We start from the raw sequence: 20,778 nt of genomic DNA, 5'->3' as shown, positions 1-20,778 counted from the left end.
TATTTATATTGATTTTTGTTCTATAATTTAAAAAAAAAAAGAATTTCTTCTTTGCCGATAGAGTAACAATTGTCAGATAACGTTTCTTAACATTACCGACGGAGGTTGCCAGGTAGCGGTGTTGAAAATTACCAACAAAGATTGCCACATGGCGCTGTTGAACATTACCGACAGAAATTATCAGATGGCGCTGTTGTAGATTATCGAATAGGAGCCTTACCGGAATACTTTGATTATTTCTTGTCAAGTATTGTTTTATTATTTATTTTTGTGGCTTTTAATAGTGATTATTGTAATTGATACAATCAAAAATGATTGAACGAAAAGATAACGAAGGAAATTTGTATAGTTTTGTAAGTATTTTAATATATTTATTATAAATTAAAAGGAATTTAAAAATGAAATTGAGGTTAACTAATAAAACAAACGTTACAGAATGATGAAGATTTACCTTATGAAGAAGAAATTTTACGGAATCCTTATTCCGTAAAACATTGGCAACGTTATATTGACCATTTAAAAAATACTAAAAGTAATAATTTAAATATGGTTTATGAACGTGCTTTGACAGAACTTCCTGGAAGGTAACATAATCTATCATCTTTATTTAATATAGTATTTTATTAAATAACTAAATGATTTTTTTTTTTTATACTATTACATTAACAGCTACAAATTATGGTACAACTATCTTCGACACCGATTAAGACAATTAAAGAAAAGATGTATAACGGATCCCCTTTATGAAGATGTCAATAACGCATTTGAAAGAGCTTTAGTATTTATGCATAAAATGCCACGTATTTGGATGGATTATTGTATACTTATGACAAAACAATGCTACATCACACGTACTCGTCAAGTATTTGATCGTTCTCTTCGAGCACTTCCTATTACACAGCATCATCGTATTTGGCCGCTTTACATAGACTTTTTGAAGAAACACAACGTTTATGAAACATCTGTCAGAGTATTCAGACGTTATTTGAAGGTAAAATTTAATAATACTTTTTTTTTATCTTTAAATTGTGATACAAATTAAGATTTTCAATTAATATTATAGTTGGCACCAGAAGACACCGAAGAATATATAGAATATTTAATATCCATTGGAAGACTTGATGAAGCAGCTATTAAACTTGCACAGATAGTCAATCAAGATGATTTTGTATCGAAACATGGAAAATCTAATCATCAATTATGGAACGAATTGTGTAATTTGATATCGAAAAATCCTTCTAAAATAAAATCGCTCAACGTTGATGCTATCATCAGGGGTGGTTTAAGAAGATACACCGATCAATTAGGACCATTGTGGAACTCATTGGCTGATTATTATGTTCGCAGTGGTCTCTTTGAAAGAGTTATTATTTTTTATTAATTACTTATATATAATTATGAAAATAAAAATATATATTTATAATATATTTCATAATATTGTGTTATATTATTTTATAGGCAAGAGATATTTACGAAGAAGCTATACAAACGGTAACAACTGTCAGAGATTTTACACAAGTTTTTGATGCATATGCACAATTTGAAGAACTAAGTCTCGGTAAATGTATCGAAAATGAAACAATGATTGCAACCGAAGATGGTGCGTATATTGAAACAATAATAATAAAAAAATGTATCAATCTATTGTATAAAGTAATTAAATATTTTATTTTCAAATGTGTAGGTAATATTGAATTAGAATTGCGTTTAGCAAGATTTGAACATCTCATGGAAAGGAGATTGTTATTATTGAATTCAGTATTGTTAAGACAAAATCCTCATAATGTACAAGAATGGCATAAAAGAGTTAAACTTTACGAAGGACAACCACACGAGGTAAGAAAAATAATATAAATTTACACTTAATATTAAAAATGAGATATTTTTAAATAATTAATGTATTTATAGATAATTAATACGTACACTGAAGCGGTACAAACTGTACAACCACAATTAGCAGTTGGCAAGTTACATACATTGTGGGTAGCATTTGGCAAGTTTTATGAAGAAAATAATCAAATAGCGGATGCTAGAGTTATTTTTGAAAGAGCTACACATGTTCCTTATACTAAGGTGGATGATTTAGCATCGGTGTGGTGTGAATGGGCAGAAATGGAGATTAGACATGGGTAAGAATTTGACTTTTTCTTTTTTTTCATGTCTAAAAGTCTTTGAATAAATTAGAAATAGATTACAAATTAATCAAATGATTTATTTTCTTCTATTAGAAATTCCAAAGAGGCGTTGAAGCTTATGCATCGTGCTACTGCCATGCCATTCCGTAAAGTTTCTTATCATGATGAAAATGAAACGGTACAAATGAGATTATACAAATCTTTAAAAGTATGGTCCATGTATGCTGATTTAGAAGAAAGTTTTGGTACATTCAAGGTATATATATATAAATTCTATTAAATATATATTTTAATAAAATAATGTCAATTTGTTTTTAATTTTATACAAATGTTTTTTGTTTTTGTTTTCTTAACAGACGTGTAAGGCTGTATATGATAAAATAATAGATCTAAAAATAGCCACACCTCAAATTATAATTAATTATGGTTTGTTCTTGGAAGAAAATAATTACTTCGAGGAAGCTTTTAGGGTAAATATTATTATTATTATTATTATTATTATTATTATTATTATTAAAATGTTCTTTTATTTTTGTTTATAGTTAGATACATTATTTATATCTTTTTTTTTTATATACAGGCATATGAAAAAGGAATTGCACTGTTTAAATGGCCTAACGTATATGACGTATGGAATACATATCTTACTAAATTTTTGAAACGATATGGTGGAACAAAATTGGAACGTACTCGTGATTTGTTTGAACAATGTTTAGAACATTGTCCTAGTAAATATGCTAAAGGTATTTCAAAAATATTAATATTTTATAATGAATATAATTTTCAAAATAATATAAGTGTGATATATATTTATTACATATGTGTCTTTTTATTTTTTAGCATTATATTTATTATATGCAAAATTAGAAGAAGAACATGGGTTGGCCAGGCATGCAATGTCTGTCTACGAAAGAGCTACTAGTGCAGTTTTACCTGAAGAAAGATTTGAAGTAATTTTTTAATACCTTTTACATAAATATAATTTAATAATATATTTTTATTTATTTGTTTATTTTTTTTTTTATTTATAGATGTTTAACATATACATTAAGAAGGCTGCAGATATTTATGGTGTGCCAAAAACTAGACAGATATATGAAAAAGCTATTGAAGTTCTTAACGATGAAAATACTAGAGAAATGTGTTTAAGATTTGCTGAAATGGAAACTAAATTAGGAGAAGTGGATAGAGCGAGAGCTATTTATGCACATTGCAGTCAAATATGCGATCCTAGAGTATGTTAATTAAAATCAATTAGTTTATGCAATTCGCAAAAGTATAATAATTGTATTAACAACATTTCTATTTACTTTAAAGGTATCATCTAATTTCTGGAAAGTTTGGAAGGAATTTGAAGTACAACATGGAAATGAAGATACAATGCGTGAAATGCTTAGAATAAAACGTAGTGTACAAGCCATGTATAATACTCAAGTTAATATGATGTCTGCTCAAATGTTAAACAACGTTTCCGGTCAAGTATCCGGTGCACAGATTGATAGTATGCGTGCCCTAGATAACAAAATTTCTGGTAAATATTTCAAACAATTATTATTATTATTATTCAATGATAATGTTATTTATGTGAATTTTTATTTAATTTAATTTATAATTAATTTTGTATTTGCAGAAACAGCTGCTCAAGTTGGATTAAAGGAAACTATTAAATTTGTACGGGGTATAACTGAAACTGATGGTAAGGAATCGTCACGTGTAAATAATCCGGATGAAATTAATATCGACATGGATGATGATAATGAAAACGAAGAAGATGACGACGAAGAAGAAGAAATTGAAGAAGGTAAAATATCTTAAATTCTCTATTCCTTTTTTTTTTTTTTTTTTTATCATTTAACTTATGCGTGATATATTTTGTTTTTTAAAATATATAATTAAATGTGCTATCTGTATTTTTAGAAATGTCTATTGAAAAACAAGTCATTCCATCGCAAGTATTTGGTAGCTTAAAAACAGCAGATAACGATGCAACCGAAGATGAATGAATAAATTGTAATATTGTAATGTTCATTCAAAGATATTGAAGATATTAATTAAACTATCAAAATAACTATAAGATCATTAAGTTATCAAGATTGGTCTGCATGGTCTAAAAACTAAGGAAAGCATTTTTATTGTTAGTATTGTACAGTTAATTAACATTAAGATTGATTACAATGATAACAAAATATTATATTAATATTTGCATATAATTTCGTATATTTTTTAAACAACAATTGTAATGCAATTTAAATTACATTATGTCATTTAATGAGATCTTTAAAAAAAAAAAGCACTACTTTAAGACTGTTTTTTTACCCCACATGAGAATATCGAAAATAGGGACGATAAAAAATCAATTGTTGCAAATAAAACTATCATTCTAAAGATAAGAATTCAAGCTAGGAAACCAATTGGTTCAATTTGTTTAAAAATTTTTACGCATAAATTGAACAAATCAGAATTGTTTTACTTCTTGTCTCATTATTTATTTCATATTGCATTAAAGAATTATATGATGTGAATGTTGTTTACAATAAAAAAAAAAAACTAAATAATTATGTTTTACTTAATGAAATTGTTTAAACAATAAAATAAAATATTGTAGAAGAAAATAAAAATGCAAAAAATCTTCCGGTACCGGGAATCGAACCCGAACCTCCTGGGTGAAAGCCAGGTATCCTAGCCATTAGACCATACCGGACAGATGGTAGGTTGGAGTATATAAAAGCACAGAAATTCTTTCATCACATATCTAATCATTTATATACATATAAACAAGTATAATTTTTATATCAAATAAATCAATGATATTTAAAAAATAAAAATAATGATATTTGAATATAATTATAATGAAATTTAAACTAAAAAAAATAGTCAAAGAAAAAACTGCAAAAGTAATTTTCCGGTACCGGGAATCGAACCCGGACCTCCTGGGTGAGAGCCAGGTATCCTAGCCACTAGACCATACCGGATTGATAGAATATAGTTAAGAAAGCATACAAATACATATCTTTTTTTTATATAAAACATTACAATTTTATTTATTAAATATATACTTCTATTTATAAAAATAAAATATAATATATATGGATATGTGTGTGAGTATGGGATAAAAATTTAGGAATCAAATTTGTTGAAGCATTTGATTTTTTTATATTTTAAAATTAATATCACATCAATTCCATCGTCTTATGCCTATAATTTTAGAAGCAAATAACTTCCAGTAATATTTTTATGACATATCTTAACAAGAAGGACAAAAAACATTAGAATTTATTTTCTATTTAAATTTAAATCTACTATTATTAAATGTCTGATTAACCCTTTCGTTGCGAGAGCCGGATCTAGACGGCATCCACTTTGGTAATCAAGATAAATTTCAACAGTAATTATTGCAAGATCTACCAACATGTCATCACGTAACACATAAAGAAGAGTACGATTCGAAGAATGACAAGGTAGCGTTGAAAAATGTAACTCCGAATAGCAATTGTTTATCGACGCACAATATGCATATTTTGCGAATCACTGCTCCGTTCAAGGGCGTTAACTCGATGCCCTTAGCGCGGTGCCCTGTTTGGTGGCGTTACTTATTTAATTTAGAAATTATAATTTACAAACGAATATTAATAAGTTGTTATCAGCAAGATAAAATAATATACAATGTGACACTGATACTATCATACATATATATAATATGTCGGCATATTACTATTAAATTAATAAAGACGATAATTTTAATTACATTATTACACATAGGATTCTCAAAAACACAATACGTTTACATTTATATAATATTATATAACGTAATTACGTGGATGTATAAAATGTAAATCATTATACACTTCTAAATTATCTATATCACCTTGAGGTTGAAAAGTAGCATGTTCTTTGCGAATACCTCCAAAAACAATTAACTCTCGTTTACCCATAACAAGAGAATACAAAATTCTTTCATCAGGTTCCGTATGATCGAATGCCTTCAATGGAGTCCAAGTGGCGCTACATTCATCACTAAGTACTTTACTTATATCTAAAAGAAATATAGATAACGCGGTCTCCGTCGTTCTCTTGGGAACTTTTGTTTGCAACTTTCTATTTCTTATCTTGTCTTCCATTTTTTTAAGACTTTCCAATTGCCGCTGTCTATTGAGATTGAAATTAGTGTTAATTGATTTGTCACGAAATGCTGCCATGCTCACTGCACTGTCACAACAAAATGGAACGATTCTAGAAAAATTTGATCTTCTTGATGGTGAATTAGTCGTTCTACTTTGCGAGGATGATCTTGAGAAAGATCCATGTCGACCATTAACATTTTCATCTGTATCTACATCCGTTTTGGGTCTTTGTTTGCTAAAAAAGAAATATATATTTTCTTTTTACAAACATCATAACATAACATAAGATAAGATTTATTAGATTGTTTACTAACCTTTCTTGCAAAGGTGATAATTCAGGTAATCTCCATACTGGTCTTTGAAAAGCAACATTTTGCATTGGTATATTCATGTCATTTACTTTAGCACGTCGCTTGTTGTTACTTAATACGACTATATAATTTCCAATCTAAAAAGTTTTAAAAAGAAATATATTTATACAATGTTAAATATTGATCAATAATGTTTTAGATGATAATTAATAGATTACCTTGCAAGCTTGATGACACCAAATACAAGCAGGTGCCCATTCTCTGTGATATAATGTTACTTTTCTCCATCCCCATACTGGCCCAATCATAGATAATAACCAAACATCATTCATAGCTGAATTAGGACCGGTACAACCTCCTAGCACAAGCAAATGATGATCCCCTAAATGAATCTGTGATTGACCATGACATGGTGGCGGTTGGTGAGACAATATGTATTGTTGATGCCAAACATATGTGTCCAAGTTTAAACACCAAACGGAATTGGATCTATTTCAAAAAAATTTTTAATCATTAAAGTATTCAATCGAATTAATCAAATTTGTAATACTAAATTGATAAAAGTTGTTACCGAAAGTTTCCACTAATACCACCAAATACAATCATATTATTTCCATGAATAGTTGCCGAATGAGCTGACATAGGTGGAGGTGTTTCTAGAGTATTAATAGCAATCCATTTATTTGTTTCTATAGAATATATATGCAACTCGTTAAATAATTTCCAATTCTACAAATAAAATATCATGATTATATTATGTATTAAAACATAAAATAATAACAAGAAGCATATTATTTATACCTGATTTGGAGGATAACGAGAAGGATAAGACCATCCACCGAAAAGAATAAAATTCTTCTTGTAATACAACATAGTAGCGCACGCCTTTGGGGAAGGATAGTTGCCCATTGTAACTAGTCTGACCCAAGTTTTCGAACTTAAATCTAATCTCCACAAATCATTAAAAGCAGTTAATGTATCCGTACATCCTCCAAATACATACATTGAATTATCATAGATACAAGCTGCATGAGAATGTCTTTTGCTAATCATATGATGTTGAATTCGATTATTATTCGAGCAAGCATTCCAAAACAAAGCACCACATGATACAGCTTTATGGAAGTTTGCCTCACTGTGCTCATTAACTTCTGTAATAAAATATATAATTAATAATTATTAGAAAATAGAATAAATACTTTATATATAAACATTTTAATAATAATAATAATAATAATAATAATAATAATAATAAATACTTTTAATCAAACGACACCATCTTTTACAGACTAGTTTGCATTCTTGTAAATCTTTGTAAGGAGGAACAAGACTTAAGATGTATTCTAGTACTTCATCCGGTAAATCATCTATTTTGTATTCCATTTTTGCTGACATGATTTTATCTTGACAATATTAAAAACAATTTGATTAATGCAGTACTATTATTAGAGATTAAAAAGTTCTTCTCGTTTCCTTAATAAATTTGTTAGATTATTTTGTTATTTATATAAAATTTCTTTGTACGGAACACTCTCTTTTTTCTTCTCTAAATATTAAATATACATATAAGTATATGTATATCTATATCTATACTTAATTTTAATTCAGTCTACAAAAATAATGATATACACGCTAAAGCACGTTTATTATTTATAATAACTAAATCACTAAGCACAAACTCCACATAACTTTGTTGCGAAAGATTAAACCCTCTGTAGCGGTACAACCGCAGGTGGCGTCGTCTAAAAGTTACTAGAAAGTTAGGGAATCACGCGAACAAAAGTAGTCTGTCCGTAATCTTTCATGAATGTACACCAAAAGTAAAAACGAATCGCGTCCTCGAAATAAGAGTTATAAAGAAAGTTCATTCTAATATTATTTTACTCTAGAGAAACCTTTTACAGTAAATTGATACCGAAACCCGGGACTTCCGTAGTTCCGTAGCCTTCTAGTTACTTTTAGAGGGCGCAACCTGCGGTGGTATCGCTAACCTCTTTACAAAATTAACAATTTTGTCAAGTCTGCATTAGATGTAAATGGAAGTGATTGGTTCTTACAGGTTATGTTCGTATCTCTTATTGGTCGAAATAACAACAATTAGTATGCAATATGAATGCAATTTCTATGTTAAAAAAAAAAAACATGTAAATTATGTTTCATATAAAATAATTTAATGATACTTGTTTCATTTAGAATTTAAGACTATTTGTGAGGTTAGTAAAAAAATATTAATTAGTATTCGTGAATACCATTTCATTTTTGTAATTTGGTAATACTGAGGTCCTACTATAAAAACACGATTTTAATATTAGAATAATAAATATTAAGAAGTAATTATAATAATAATGTGAATAATTGTTTAACAGAATGACGGGCCAAGATATAACTGATCTCAATAAATCATGTTTACGTGAAAATTTAGTAAGTATACTTTATATATGTATATATACATATATATATATCTATATACGTGGTGTGTGTTTATAAAAATTTATGTAGTTTTAATAGAATTAGAATTAAAATCCTATTTGGATCTTAATTTAATGGCACAATGTCATTTACAATTTAAGAATTTCTGTTAATTGTACTTTGTACCATTACGTAATTGATATTTTATTTTAAATTGATTTGTTTCATCTTTACTAATAGATTGATTAATTTTTAAGATAAAAGCAGCTGTACAATTTTTTCAACATCCTGAAGTATCAAGAGCTCCATTAAGTAGAAAACAGGAATTTCTTAAAAGAAAAGGCTTGTCTGAAGAAGAAATTAAAAAAGCTTGTGAAATAGCTGGCGTTGATACAAATGAACAGAAAAGATTTGATAATCAAAATGAATATACAGCAATATCAATACCAGAAAAATCTCGTTACCCATACTTACATGTACAATCATATCAATTGACTTTGTTACAAAAGATTAAAGAATTTTTTAACGTCACTGCTGTGATCGGAGCTACGCTTTATTGTGTTTATTGGTTTTATAAGGTATATTATTATCTAAAAACTTTAAATACAATTTATACCTTACAATATGGTTTATTCCTTTTACAAAAGTAAGGTATCCAAATTCTTGATATTTATAGGAATTTATTCAACCATTTTTATTCGGACGTAAGAAAAAAAATAGCATAACCGATACTGTTACCGAATTGGATATCGCTATACAAAATTCTATTAAAGAAATGAAGGATTCTATTTCTAAGGTAGAGGTCGATGTAAAAAGATTATCGCAAAATCAATCAATTGATATAGCAATTCCACAACTCGTACAAGAACTTAAACAAGAACTATCTAGTCTGAAAGCACTTCTTCTTTCGAGGTATCTCTTTGTTATTAATATTATTTATTATATATATTATTATTATTATTTTTCTTTTTTTTTTTTTAGTTACATTAAATATTCTACGTTAAAATGATTTTCAACAAATGTTAGCATTTTCTTGCAAATACTTTTATATTAATAATTACATTTTACATTTTGAATTTATGATCATTCTACAAAATCTTGTTACACATTTAATATTTTATTTTAATTATATTAAATGTTTAATTTTCAATAGAAAACAATTTCCCAGTGCTCCAGCATCTATTCCGTCATGGCAATTAAGTACAAGTACTGTTCAAGAAAAAGCAACTGAAAGAGAAGACGATGCTGGAAGTGGAAGTAGCACTAATAATTCAGATAGTTCTTTGGAAATTGTACGAGACGAGCCACCTAAAGATTAAAATATGAAAAAAAAAGATATTATTATTTACAGCTTCCATTAATTCACTTTCTTCCATCTTAAATGATTGGTCTTCAATGTGAATAGAATGTGCATTTTAAAACACATCATAAAAAAAAAGGATAAAAGTCTTGTTTTTTTTCTTTGCTTATATATATTTTTTCATTTAAATGTTTGTAAAAGTATAGTCTATATATATATATGTATATGTATATATATATAGAAAACTGATCTAAACTATATTTTATTATACATAGTTTTACTATCAAAAGAAATATTTAATATGAAGAATTTCTTCTTATCAATGAAATATTATTTGTTTTGTACATTAAAATGTTTATTCTAAGTCCATTTTATTTGCTGCTTTCTTTGTTTGTTTGTATTTTTTTTATTTTTTATTTTATTCAAGTTTTTTAACATCAGTATCAAAATCATAAGTGTTTAATATCGTCATAAAAAAAAAATACGTTCAGTTTACATAAAGAAAACAAAATAATAATAATAATAGTAATAAAAATAATGATAATAATAATACAAAAAATCAAATGAAGTTTTAAAGTTTATAGTTTCGCGTGAAAAATAAATTCTTTTTTATGCTATATGAATACGTAGAGAATGCTTATATTAAATATGTAGTATTTCATGTGCACATACACATATGTTATATATATGGAAATAATTTTTATCGTTTTTTAATCTTCTTTTGTATAATAATATAATTTTGTTTTGTTTAATATTGTGTCTATTTTATTTTTTTATTTTTATCAGCAATGGCTAGCTAATGTTGTTGTTTTGAAACATGTTAAAATTATTATGTGAATGTATTATAAATCAATGTAAAAAAAAAAATCCTTTAATATATAAGGTAGTCATTGTAAAGATCATCAAAAGAATTATATTTATTGATACTTCAAGAAAAAAATTTTTTTTTTAATCTAAGTGATTTTAATTACGAATTGTATAAATTAATTTTTATATTTTGTTGCACCAATGTGTTGTAAAAGTAGCAAAAAAAAAAGTCCATCACAAATATAGTTCCTCCGAAAACAAATTTTTATTTCAATTTAATTATACGTAGATTGTTAATTCCTTTTGTTGTTAACAAACCCGTGTATTATTTTACATTTTTTTTTTTTTTTTTATTATAATACAATTCTTTTGCAGAGTCTGTTATAATACCAAAACTTGTTTTTTTTATTTTTATTTTTTTTATTTTGAAAAAGCGTATAAAACTTTTAATTGTTTCTATGGGTAAACGTTCGTTTATTTTCCATTTTAATCCTATAAAACTTTTTTCTTGTCTTTTTTATTTCCTTTTAAATGTGCCAACCTTTACAATGATCATCCTGTATATCAAAAATGAAAAATTGTTCTCCATTGAAAGTTGTTTATTTGAGAACATATTATTGGTACTTCAATTTAGCGCACATGAGCATCTTATCTTAATTTAAATAAGATTTTAACACTACGTAAGTTTCATGTTTATACAAATATATACAATTATGTATATATGGATCGTTCAGTATAATATAAATACAATATATTTTGCAGTTTAATAAATAATAAATAATTTAATAAAGTATTATTTATAAATTACTAAATAAACAAAAATATATAAAGATCTATAAAAAAAAAAAAAAAAAAAAACAATCAATTACTGATTCATTTTAAATACTTCTCGTCATCTTTATCATTTATATATCGTCATTGTATATTTTATTTTATTAGTTCTTTTTCGAAGTACAATCAAAACAACAAAGTCATGTTCTGCAATTATAATATTTCTTTTTTATTTACTGATCGATCTTAATATATATACATATATGTATATATATGCATTCATAATAAATATTATATAAAGTTTATATATTCTTAATGACTTAATTACATTCTTCATACACACACACTAGCCACTCCATAATAAACACATTCGTTTTCTAATTACTGCTATTATGTACATAATATTCATCATTAATTCTAAATCATTAGAGACAAGCAGACAGAGTATACATGTATATGCATAGGTTTTCATTATTTTGCTGATTTATTTATATATTTATTATTTTTATTATTAATGTCACAGGTTGTTGAATTCAACTGGTTTTAAGTCCTCAAACTTTAGCAAAAATTTCATCGAAGGAAATGTTTTTTTTTTCTTTTTTTTTTTTTTTTTAATATTTTTAATACTTCTTTTTATATTAGACACAAGTCAGACAGCTGCCTCACTGATACAGTGAGTTACAGCAAAGTCTATTTGAAGTATGACTTAGTATGTTTCTTTTCTACACTCTAGATTGATAATGTACAATAATAGAAGTATTTCAAAATAATCATTTCATTGCCATACCTGCCAAAATGAAATTTACATAGATTTTTAAATAAAACAATATTTTCTCATCTTTCAAAGGATAAAAAGAAAGAAAGAAAGAAAGAAAGAAAGAAAGAAAGAAAGAAAGGAGAGAGAATTTGTTGTAAAATATAATATAACATAATTATTTTCTCAATTTATCATCTTTGGCAAATGCACAATTAGAAAACAGATATTTCATTTAATAAATCACCAATCAAATTTGATATAAAATTTACTCTATAGAAGATTTTTGTGCTGATATAGTAATTGGCTGAACATCCCATTCCCTTAGACACAAACTCACTATCTTTTGCATAACAAGTATACAAAATGAGGACAGGGTAAGGGGTTCGTCATTTCATTTATCTGGACAGCATTCTAATATGCATCCTATTTACCAATAACAATAATAATCCTAATCTAGACACACTAAATTATTACACGATTGATTGCTAGTATGCCTAGTACATCAATCAATTAAAATTATGCTACCAAGTATTATGTAATTGTAAATTTCTTGAAAGAACTGATCGCACATCTTGCGTGAAGCGTAGAGCATCCAGAACAGGTAGTAAATTCAATAAAGCAGTATCTCCTGCATCGCTAAACCATGATTTGATAGGTATCGCATTGTCTGTTGCACAATAAAATTAATTATATATATATATAGATATAAATATCGCAACTTATATTAACAAATTTATTTAGAATATAATAATATAGTTCAACATTACAACAACAAAAAATAATATTTTTAATTATGATTACAAGCACAAGCATTTTTGTTTTTAAATTTCATTCAAATTTTCTATGTTTATACAGCACTATTGAGATTTCTATTACTATAACAATTATAAACGAAAAAGAGAAAATAAATCAAATAATAATATCACTTACGTGGATAAGCTCTGTAAGCTCCAGGACTATTATCAAGAATAAAGACAGAAGCTAAATCTGAACAAATGGCAGAAAGATTTTTAGTATAGGAACCCATTTCTGGAGTACAGTGTTGTCTGTAATATCTGCGCCTTAAAATACCTCGATTGTTATCTAATTTATCTGCCACAGCTGCACCATAAATTTCCATAGATGCAGTGAAAATCACTAATTCGTACCTAAATTAAATATAAGAGTGATATCAATTTAACATAGAACATTAACACGTTAAGCACCAAGTTTCTTTTGCTTAGCTTTCTTTTGTAGCCCACGACAATTCATCATCCAGAAATATTATATAAGAATGTCAACCCCATCACTGATGGACGATGTAGCGTGAACAGAAAGTCTAAAGCTGATTCATAAAAGAATCAGCATGGTATTTAACGTGTTAACTAATACCAAATAATTCAATTAAAATATTATTTAATACAAAGATCTTACCATTGACTAACAATGTCCAAGAAAAAATCTACGTGTGGCCTTTTATGAACAAAAAATCGAACAGGGTGTCGATCTATCGTTACTTTAAGAACAAAATCTGGTGGTGTACCAGGCCTAACAGTTGGTCTTGCCAGTCCATCATGATGAGAATGAATTAAGGTCTCATCCAAGTCAAGTACTAATACTTTTCTCTTAACTATACCTGCAATACATATTACTCATATTTAAGAATCACATAATAAATCATAATATTAATAATAATAACAATAACAATAATAATAATAATAATAAAGACAAATGATTATTTTTAATCAAATACAAATAGAATAAAATATTACTTACTAAGTCTATGCTTTGATAAAGGAGATAATGGGAAGATTTCATACTTAACTGGCTGCATTTGTGAAATCTATACAAACAAATTCATCCAATTTAAAAACTCTTAAACAGATTGCATTATCAATGAAAATATTGTTATCAAATTAGTCTCGCCATTACGATTAATACAAAAGCCCAAATGTGATGATTGGAAATAAACATTGTTTAATATACTTTGAAATATTATTGTGCATAACAATTATAACAATACAAAAATGTAATTGACAGAAGAAAAATATGAAAGATTATACAATGAGAGAGAGAGAGAGAGAGAGAGAAAAGGAGCAATTGTTTTTTTACTGTGTGCAGCATACTCTTTATGAATATATGTAGAAAGATAGAATGACACATAACAGTATAGAGTTGTATCTTCTTCTAGTTGCTTGGAAAAAAAAAAAAAAAAAAAAAACAACAACAACAAAATCAAAACTGAAAAACTAAAAAGGAAAAAGAAAAAAAGGAAATATGATAGGAAGAAAAAAAAATAGAAAAACAACTGTAACAGTGAGAGAGAGATAAAAAGAAAGAGGCGCGAAGCACCTACTTACGGCTCTAACCTGCTTCTTGAGTAGAAAACAGACGCATGTCCATACGCGGGAAGCCATCAAGAGAAAAGCTCTCATTCCCATCTGCAATTGTTTCAACATTTCTACTGATATTTAATCACCGGGCCGAAGTCCGGCAACTGTTTAATCACCAGTCAATCTCTCTCCTTTTCTTTTCGATTCCTTTTCTCTACCCTTTTTTTTACCCTTTCACACTTGGCTTCACGTTGCGGTGGTCACAAACTTTATTATCGTAAACAAACTCTTATCTTCTAATTATCTTGATTATATTTCAGATAGATATCAGGATACATTATGCTAACTTCCAATTAGGAAATTTCACTTTACACTTGAACAATGGTATTTCCATTACTTTATCTTTTCTTAGATTTTTTTTGCATTAAAAATCTATCTATCAGTATTATTCTCTCTCTCACGCGCACAACATTGCTGTCGCCATCTTTCCCACATCGACCCAATTTTTCCATGCGCTTAACCACCGCGCATAACCCTCGCTAATATTCAATCTTGTAGACTTTTTTTCTGCAAAACGCATTCCTTCTTTTCCTTTCATTTCACAATCCGATAGAAATATTCTTCTGATCTGTACAACGTTAGAAGAAAATCTTTTATTAAATATATTACGAATTAAATATTCGTACGTTTAACCCCTTCTTCAGTTATTATATTTTTTTAATTAATTTTTACCGTACTTTTTAAATGTATTCTTTCATTTATCGTTATATATTCATTCTCTTGATTATTATATTTCTTCTTTTTATTATTCAAATTTGTCGATAACATTTATTCAACATATGACAAATTTAAATTCTTCAAATTTCCATAAATGTTGTTACTAACTTTCATAGGATCCCGCAAAATATAGAAACGAGCCTAATTGAAGTAGTTGCATTACGAATATTAAAATATATATTAAAATAAAAATAGTTAATGCTCTATAACTTGTTACACATATTTCTTTGAAAGACTAAAAATAAACTGAATAATAAGAGAAACATCGTCATAATATATTATATATTCAATAGAATTTCACAATTATCCCGCCTTTAGATTTCGAGATTTGAGAATTTGTAACGGGTGCATTATCGTCGCAATAAAAACGAAATCTGATTGGTTGAAAAATAATCGATTAATTTGTAGAATATCGAAACATAAAAGCCTTTGTTTAATTCGTAGAAATAAAATGTTTGATATTTGATTTCGACCAATTAGAAAACGTTGCGTTTCGTAGCAAAAGGCGACTATACCGCCACGTTATGGTAAATGTTGGCAATAACTAATGCTCAAACGGCATAAGCCTTTAAAGTATGTTATGGCGTTCATAAGAAGCAGCTGCTCGATTTGCTTCAAAATACCGGATTCGTAATTATAAGCTCATTCGAATAAGTCGAATCGTGTATTGTTAGATTAAAGAAGTTTATATTTTATTATATTTGTGTTAAGTTATCCAACAATATGACGGACTTGACGGAATTGAGAATGAACGTGGCGGCATTGAAACGCGTTGACCCCTACGTGAAGGATATTCTTGAGACAGCGACCCATGTAGCTTTGTACACTTTTAATGGAGATAATAACGAGTGGGAAAAAACTGACATCGAGGGTGCTCTATTTGTTTACTCTCGAAATGGCGAGCCATATAATAGTATTCTCATCATGAATAGGTATTGCATCTTCGTTTTTCATTACATTTTTTTAATTATGTATATATGCTAATATATATGTACATATATACCATGCATATATACCATGCATATATATATATATATATATATATATATATATATATATATATATATATATAGCATGCTTATGCTTTACTTATATTTATTCATAAGGTTCTACATTTTAATTTTGGGTTATGTTTTTTCACAGATTGAACACAAATAATTTAGTGGAACCTGTAACGCAAGGCCTAGATTTACAATTACAAGCACCTTTTCTACTATATAGAAATTCGCGGTGTAATATTTATGGTATTTGGTTTTATGATAAAGAAGAATGTATACGTATAGCTGCAAGTTTATATAAACTAGTTTTGGAAACAGAAAAAAATCGTAAAGCAGCTAATAAACCTATTCAAAATAAAAAGAATGCAGAATCTAATGAGAATAATGTGGATATATTTAGTATGCTAAGTAAAGCTCAAGAAGATTTTAATATCAATAAAGCAAACAGTGGAGGTGGTGGGAAACAGTCGGATAACAGCAAGTCTCCATCTAATACTCCTGCAACGGATAATAATTCTGGACCTCTTATGGCTCCATTAGGTCCTGATGTAACGTCTCAGAGTGTTATGGATTTTTTTGCAAAAGCTAAGGTTAGTGTTGATTACATAATTTATTAATAAATAGATTGTAACACTCATTATTATAAAATTGATGTTATAATATGATTTAGGTAAATACCGGACATTTCAAAGCTGGTGATCAACCAACTGCTATAACTACAGGCCCAAATGAAAATAAGCCTTTATTACTTGCACGATTAATGTCCCATCCAGCAGCGCACACATTAGAGCATATCGAAAAACAACAGAGATCGATAACTCCACAACCTATATCGTTGCAGTCACTAAAACCTACTCCCCCAACGCCATCGATTAACTCAGGTAGTTTAAGTTTGTTAAACAGGTCTAAAAGAAGGAACAACAAACCTGCTTCTCAAGAATCGTCGTCAATTTCTACAACAGCAACAGTTTCTCTAGATCTTCAACCACCGATAAGCCAAAGTAATGATGAAAATAATGGTTCAACTGGATTTCTTAGGATACAATCACCAACAAATACAACACCTTCTAATATAACTAATCATCAAACTTCAAATATTATTACTACTAGTAATACAAATCCTCTTTCATCTTTGTTCGCTCAAGCGCCTGCCAATACAGTAAGAATAATTTATATATATATATATATTTTTGTATTTTTGTGTATGCCTAATTTTTCCTATATACATATATATCTGCATTATTTATTTCAGGCTTCAGAAGATATTATCACAACTCCATCTTTATCGGGTACAGGATTAGCACCTGCATTGATACCACCTGTTATGTTTGCGGCTCCAAGTCCTGCGGAACCTTTAGCTAGGCCATTAGAACCGCTGACAAGGAATCAACTACTTCAAGCTTTTAATTATCTGTTAAGAAGCGATCCAGATTTTATCAACAAACTTCACGAAGCTTACGTTAAATCGTTCGGTGAAATTGTCTTCTAAAGTAACACATTTAAAGAGAGAGAGAAAAAAACATGATAATAAAATAATACAAGAAGAAGAAGAAGGAATAAATAAAATCATTACAATTTGTAATTAATTAATAAAACGCATTATGTGCGGGTTGTGACGAATCGACTGACGATATGTCAAAAGAATTTGATATTCCTAAATTACATATATATGTATATAATATATCATGCTTAAAATTCGATTGACATTTTAAATAGCCGATTTATCCGATTCGAAAATTAACAAACGAAAGAACAACAATGAAAAGGAAATGGAAAAACAAATAAATGAGGCAGAACTACATAAAAAAAAAATATATATATATATATATACCTTGGGACTGTATTTTTATAAACTAAAAATGTTGTCTTCTCCAGCATTAATTAAAAAGTACGAAAGAGGTGATTGATTGATTAATGAGAAAAAGAAGAAAAAAAAAGAAAAAAACAGCGCGAAATACGAGTGAAATATTATAACAAAAACAAAAATTAAAATAAAGGAAAAAAAATATAGACGGACTTGGAATAAGAAAGAAAGAAAGATGCTGTACGATTTCAAACTGTGATGCCAAAACATTTATATTATTACTAGCGTTTTATGATTGCAATTTCAACAAAAAAAAAAAAAAAATAGAAAAAAGATTTAAAAAAAAAAATAAACAAAACAAAAATTCTGATTACAAGAAGATCTTTTGAGCCGATCAAACAAAAATGTATGTTTTATAGAGTTATGACGTACCCTTCCCATAGATCGGGTATTGACGTGGTGGTATGTATATGTAATTCCTAAAAAAAAGAAAAAGAACGAACAAGAAAAACAAGAAGAAAAGCAAATTCAACAATAACAACACACACACACACATATTATATATATATATATATATCAATATATATATAAAAGAAAAAAAGAAACAGATCAAATAAATAGAGATGCAGTATTGAGAAAAAAAAACCTTCCGTTATATTTTCCTAGAATTCATTTTCTTTCATATCGATTTATTACTATTATTATTATTATTATTATTATTATTATTATTTTTATTATAATTATTATAATTATTATTAGTATTAATAATCCCTTTCGCGAGTTTGTTGATGTGATGTAAATAATTTGTGAATCACGATGAAAATAATGCGATTGAAAAACTCGCGCGATATTACACAGATCTGTCTAATAATATATATATATAACAACAACTTTTACATAATAATATTAAGTCATACTATATCACAATATAAATGTTTATAATGGAATACATATAGAAATATATGTCCGATAAATACGCGTTGTACGATCAATGGGATCGGACATTGCAAAAATGCCACAGAGTATGTATGCATTGTGTAATTATGTATATATGCTTGTTTTCACTATTCTCGGCTAGTTTATATCGGCAAGTCTCCATCATTGACATTGTTTTCTTCTTCTATCGCATTTATCGTATTATCTTCCCCCTTTTTTTTTCTTTTTTCTTCTTTTTTTTTAATTTTTCTTCTATCTTTTGTTACACAAAAAAAGGCACAATCGTAAAAATTTCATTACACATCTCATCATTATTTTTGTTTGTTTTGTTCTCTACTTGTAACAACATTTAACCAACAACCAACAGTTTGCGGCGATAACCGAGTTGTCTTTATTTATCTATTTATTTTATTATTATTTTTTTGTTTTGTTTATATATCGGAAAGACCGAGCTTTCTCAAATATTTGATTTTCTATAGCACATTGTTGCATAGTACAATATTATACACGTACATATATAAATATATGCATTATTTCGAAGATATTTCTCATGATAGCTAATCAATAGCGAAAAAGTAAACTTACTAAATTAATTTTCTATTTACAAAGTTTGTCATCTAACGCGCTATCAAAAAATGTGTTCATTCTGTTACAATATTTTAATGTAACTTCTCTTCAAACGTTTTCCATTTGTCATTATTCATACACCACATTCTCTCATTTCTTTGTATAATCCACTCTCTCTCTCTCTCTCTCTCTCTCTCTCTCTCTCTCTCTCTCTCTCCAATCTTTTTTCAATTTTTTATCTACTTTACAAAATAATCGTCTTTTCAGACGTATTTATATATTTATATATAAAAAATGCGACGAAATAAAAGGACAGGGTTTCAGGGAGGTGGAAGAGGGTGAAGGGAAGGCGAGTAACGGTGTGTATGATCAATCATAATTTACAATTAAAAAAGACGCTTCCCATGAAAGGATTCACAGCCAAGTAGAGCCAAGTATAGCTCGCTAGCTTCTTACATATGTAAATATATAATGTTATAGTTAATTAATTAATTAATTCGCTCTCTAGATAAAGCGATTATATAAACGAGTGTCTTTGGATCGCAAAATGAAATTCATTATTTGTTTGTCTGTTTGTTTGTTTGTTTGTTTTTTTCTTGTTGTGTAGTTTTCTTCTTCATTATATATATCTTCTTGTTTTATCTTCTTTTATTTAATTTGTTTACTTCTTATTTTAAACGAGAGGCACTTTAGCTGGTCCCAGTAATGGTGGCCCGTTATCCGCCGTTCTGTGACCTCCAAGTTTGTCGCTTTGCAGAGGTACTGGCTTTAGA

General features: G+C 27.7%; 6 protein-coding genes and 2 non-coding genes across 10 annotated transcripts in view; 3 read left to right on the top strand and 5 right to left on the bottom strand.

The window, feature by feature from the left end:
• Positions 1 to 195: 195 nt before the first annotated feature.
• Positions 196 to 4,431, top strand: fand (Pre-mRNA-splicing factor SYF1 fand). Its single transcript, XM_015325273.2, has 15 exons — positions 196 to 353; positions 436 to 584; positions 670 to 991; positions 1,064 to 1,363; positions 1,459 to 1,600; positions 1,685 to 1,836; positions 1,909 to 2,129; positions 2,229 to 2,391; positions 2,492 to 2,605; positions 2,716 to 2,878; positions 2,976 to 3,085; positions 3,167 to 3,370; positions 3,453 to 3,666; positions 3,766 to 3,936; positions 4,053 to 4,431. Exons 1-15 carry the CDS (start codon positions 312 to 314, stop codon positions 4,136 to 4,138), a joined length of 2,553 nt encoding a protein of 850 aa, XP_015180759.1. The 5' UTR covers positions 196 to 311; the 3' UTR covers positions 4,139 to 4,431.
• Positions 4,432 to 4,764: 333 nt separating this feature from the next.
• TRNAE-UUC (transfer RNA glutamic acid (anticodon UUC)) lies at positions 4,765 to 4,836 on the bottom strand. The gene has a single exon. It is a non-coding gene; the product is annotated as a tRNA-Glu (tRNA).
• Positions 4,837 to 5,035: 199 nt separating this feature from the next.
• Positions 5,036 to 5,107, bottom strand: TRNAE-CUC (transfer RNA glutamic acid (anticodon CUC)). Its single transcript has one exon. It is a non-coding gene; the product is annotated as a tRNA-Glu (tRNA).
• A 157-nt stretch (positions 5,108 to 5,264) lies between these two features.
• Positions 5,265 to 8,454, bottom strand: Fbxo42 (F-box protein 42). The gene is made up of 6 exons (XM_015325262.2): positions 7,827 to 8,454; positions 7,369 to 7,718; positions 7,139 to 7,296; positions 6,786 to 7,056; positions 6,571 to 6,704; positions 5,265 to 6,491 (listed from the first exon to the last, which is right to left on the bottom strand). Exons 1-6 carry the CDS (start codon positions 7,960 to 7,962, stop codon positions 5,933 to 5,935), a joined length of 1,608 nt encoding a protein of 535 aa, XP_015180748.1. The 5' UTR covers positions 7,963 to 8,454; the 3' UTR covers positions 5,265 to 5,932.
• Positions 8,455 to 8,632: 178 nt separating this feature from the next.
• Pex14 (peroxisomal biogenesis factor 14) lies at positions 8,633 to 11,345 on the top strand. Of its 2 annotated transcripts, XM_015325264.2 has the most exons (5): positions 8,633 to 8,780; positions 8,934 to 8,988; positions 9,234 to 9,554; positions 9,653 to 9,888; positions 10,130 to 11,345. In XM_015325264.2, exons 2-5 carry the CDS (start codon positions 8,935 to 8,937, stop codon positions 10,293 to 10,295), a joined length of 777 nt encoding a protein of 258 aa, XP_015180750.1. In that variant the 5' UTR covers positions 8,633 to 8,780; position 8,934; the 3' UTR covers positions 10,296 to 11,345. The 2 variants fall into 2 exon arrangements, with proteins under 2 accessions (XP_015180750.1, XP_015180749.1); XM_015325263.2 differs by lacking the exon at positions 8,633 to 8,780 and having other exon boundaries at positions 8,829 to 8,988.
• A 1,094-nt stretch (positions 11,346 to 12,439) lies between these two features.
• Dd (CTD nuclear envelope phosphatase 1-like protein dullard) lies at positions 12,440 to 15,839 on the bottom strand. Of its 2 annotated transcripts, none has more exons than XM_015325274.2 (6): positions 15,661 to 15,839; positions 14,951 to 15,551; positions 14,367 to 14,433; positions 14,025 to 14,226; positions 13,542 to 13,759; positions 12,440 to 13,278 (listed from the first exon to the last, which is right to left on the bottom strand). In XM_015325274.2, exons 2-6 carry the CDS (start codon positions 15,047 to 15,049, stop codon positions 13,133 to 13,135), a joined length of 732 nt encoding a protein of 243 aa, XP_015180760.1. In that variant the 5' UTR covers positions 15,050 to 15,551; positions 15,661 to 15,839; the 3' UTR covers positions 12,440 to 13,132. The 2 variants fall into 2 exon arrangements, with proteins under 2 accessions (XP_015180760.1, XP_015180762.1); XM_015325276.2 differs by having other exon boundaries at positions 14,960 to 15,551.
• Positions 15,840 to 16,244: 405 nt separating this feature from the next.
• DCP1 (decapping mRNA 1) lies at positions 16,245 to 18,510 on the top strand. The gene is made up of 4 exons (XM_015325271.2): positions 16,245 to 16,632; positions 16,844 to 17,288; positions 17,369 to 17,857; positions 17,951 to 18,510. Exons 1-4 carry the CDS (start codon positions 16,424 to 16,426, stop codon positions 18,185 to 18,187), a joined length of 1,380 nt encoding a protein of 459 aa, XP_015180757.1. The 5' UTR covers positions 16,245 to 16,423; the 3' UTR covers positions 18,188 to 18,510.
• Positions 18,511 to 18,560: 50 nt separating this feature from the next.
• Positions 18,561 to 20,778, bottom strand: part of LOC107068631 (BMP and activin membrane-bound inhibitor homolog) — a 39,879-nt gene continuing 37,661 nt past the window's right edge. Inside the window, exon 3 of the mRNA XM_089178992.1 lies at positions 18,561 to 20,778. This exon is cut by the window's right edge and continues 157 nt beyond it. Coding sequence (XP_089035118.1) covers positions 20,679 to 20,778 — 100 coding nt within the window. The 3' untranslated portion in view covers positions 18,561 to 20,678.

This window comes from Polistes dominula, unplaced genomic scaffold (genome assembly GCF_049000335.1).
Source record: "Polistes dominula isolate Pdom_NZ unplaced genomic scaffold, Pdom_raw_medaka contig_18, whole genome shotgun sequence".
NCBI lineage: Eukaryota > Metazoa > Arthropoda > Insecta > Hymenoptera > Vespidae > Polistes > Polistes dominula.
Note: the sequence above shows the minus strand (reverse complement) of the source record. Positions and strands in the feature narration are given on the sequence as shown.

Coding starts and splice junctions, on each gene's coding strand:
- fand (XM_015325273.2), top strand. CDS start 312: ATGATTGAACGAAAAGATAACGAAGGAAATTTGTATAGTTTT. Junction 354..435: donor AAGGAAATTTGTATAGTTTT/GTAAGTATTTTA, acceptor CAAACGTTACAG/AATGATGAAGATTTACCTTA. Junction 1,601..1,684: donor AATGATTGCAACCGAAGATG/GTGCGTATATTG, acceptor TCAAATGTGTAG/GTAATATTGAATTAGAATTG.
- Fbxo42 (XM_015325262.2), bottom strand. CDS start 7,962: ATGTCAGCAAAAATGGAATACAAAATAGATGATTTACCGGATGAAGTA. Junction 7,719..7,826: donor ATGGTGTCGTTTGATTAAAA/GTATTTATTATT, acceptor ATTTTATTACAG/AAGTTAATGAGCACAGTGAG. Junction 6,492..6,570: donor TTATCACCTTTGCAAGAAAG/GTTAGTAAACAA, acceptor TTTCTTTTTTAG/CAAACAAAGACCCAAAACGG.
- Pex14 (XM_015325264.2), top strand. CDS start 8,935: ATGACGGGCCAAGATATAACTGATCTCAATAAATCATGTTTACGTGAA. Junction 9,555..9,652: donor GTGTTTATTGGTTTTATAAG/GTATATTATTAT, acceptor TGATATTTATAG/GAATTTATTCAACCATTTTT. Junction 9,889..10,129: donor AAAGCACTTCTTCTTTCGAG/GTATCTCTTTGT, acceptor AATTTTCAATAG/AAAACAATTTCCCAGTGCTC.
- Dd (XM_015325274.2), bottom strand. CDS start 15,049: ATGTTGAAACAATTGCAGATGGGAATGAGAGCTTTTCTCTTGATGGCT. Junction 14,434..14,950: donor TCAAGAAGCAGGTTAGAGCC/GTAAGTAGGTGC, acceptor TTGTTTGTATAG/ATTTCACAAATGCAGCCAGT. Junction 14,227..14,366: donor TTTATCAAAGCATAGACTTA/GTAAGTAATATT, acceptor TATGTATTGCAG/GTATAGTTAAGAGAAAAGTA.
- DCP1 (XM_015325271.2), top strand. CDS start 16,424: ATGACGGACTTGACGGAATTGAGAATGAACGTGGCGGCATTGAAACGC. Junction 16,633..16,843: donor AGTATTCTCATCATGAATAG/GTATTGCATCTT, acceptor GTTTTTTCACAG/ATTGAACACAAATAATTTAG. Junction 17,289..17,368: donor ATTTTTTTGCAAAAGCTAAG/GTTAGTGTTGAT, acceptor AATATGATTTAG/GTAAATACCGGACATTTCAA.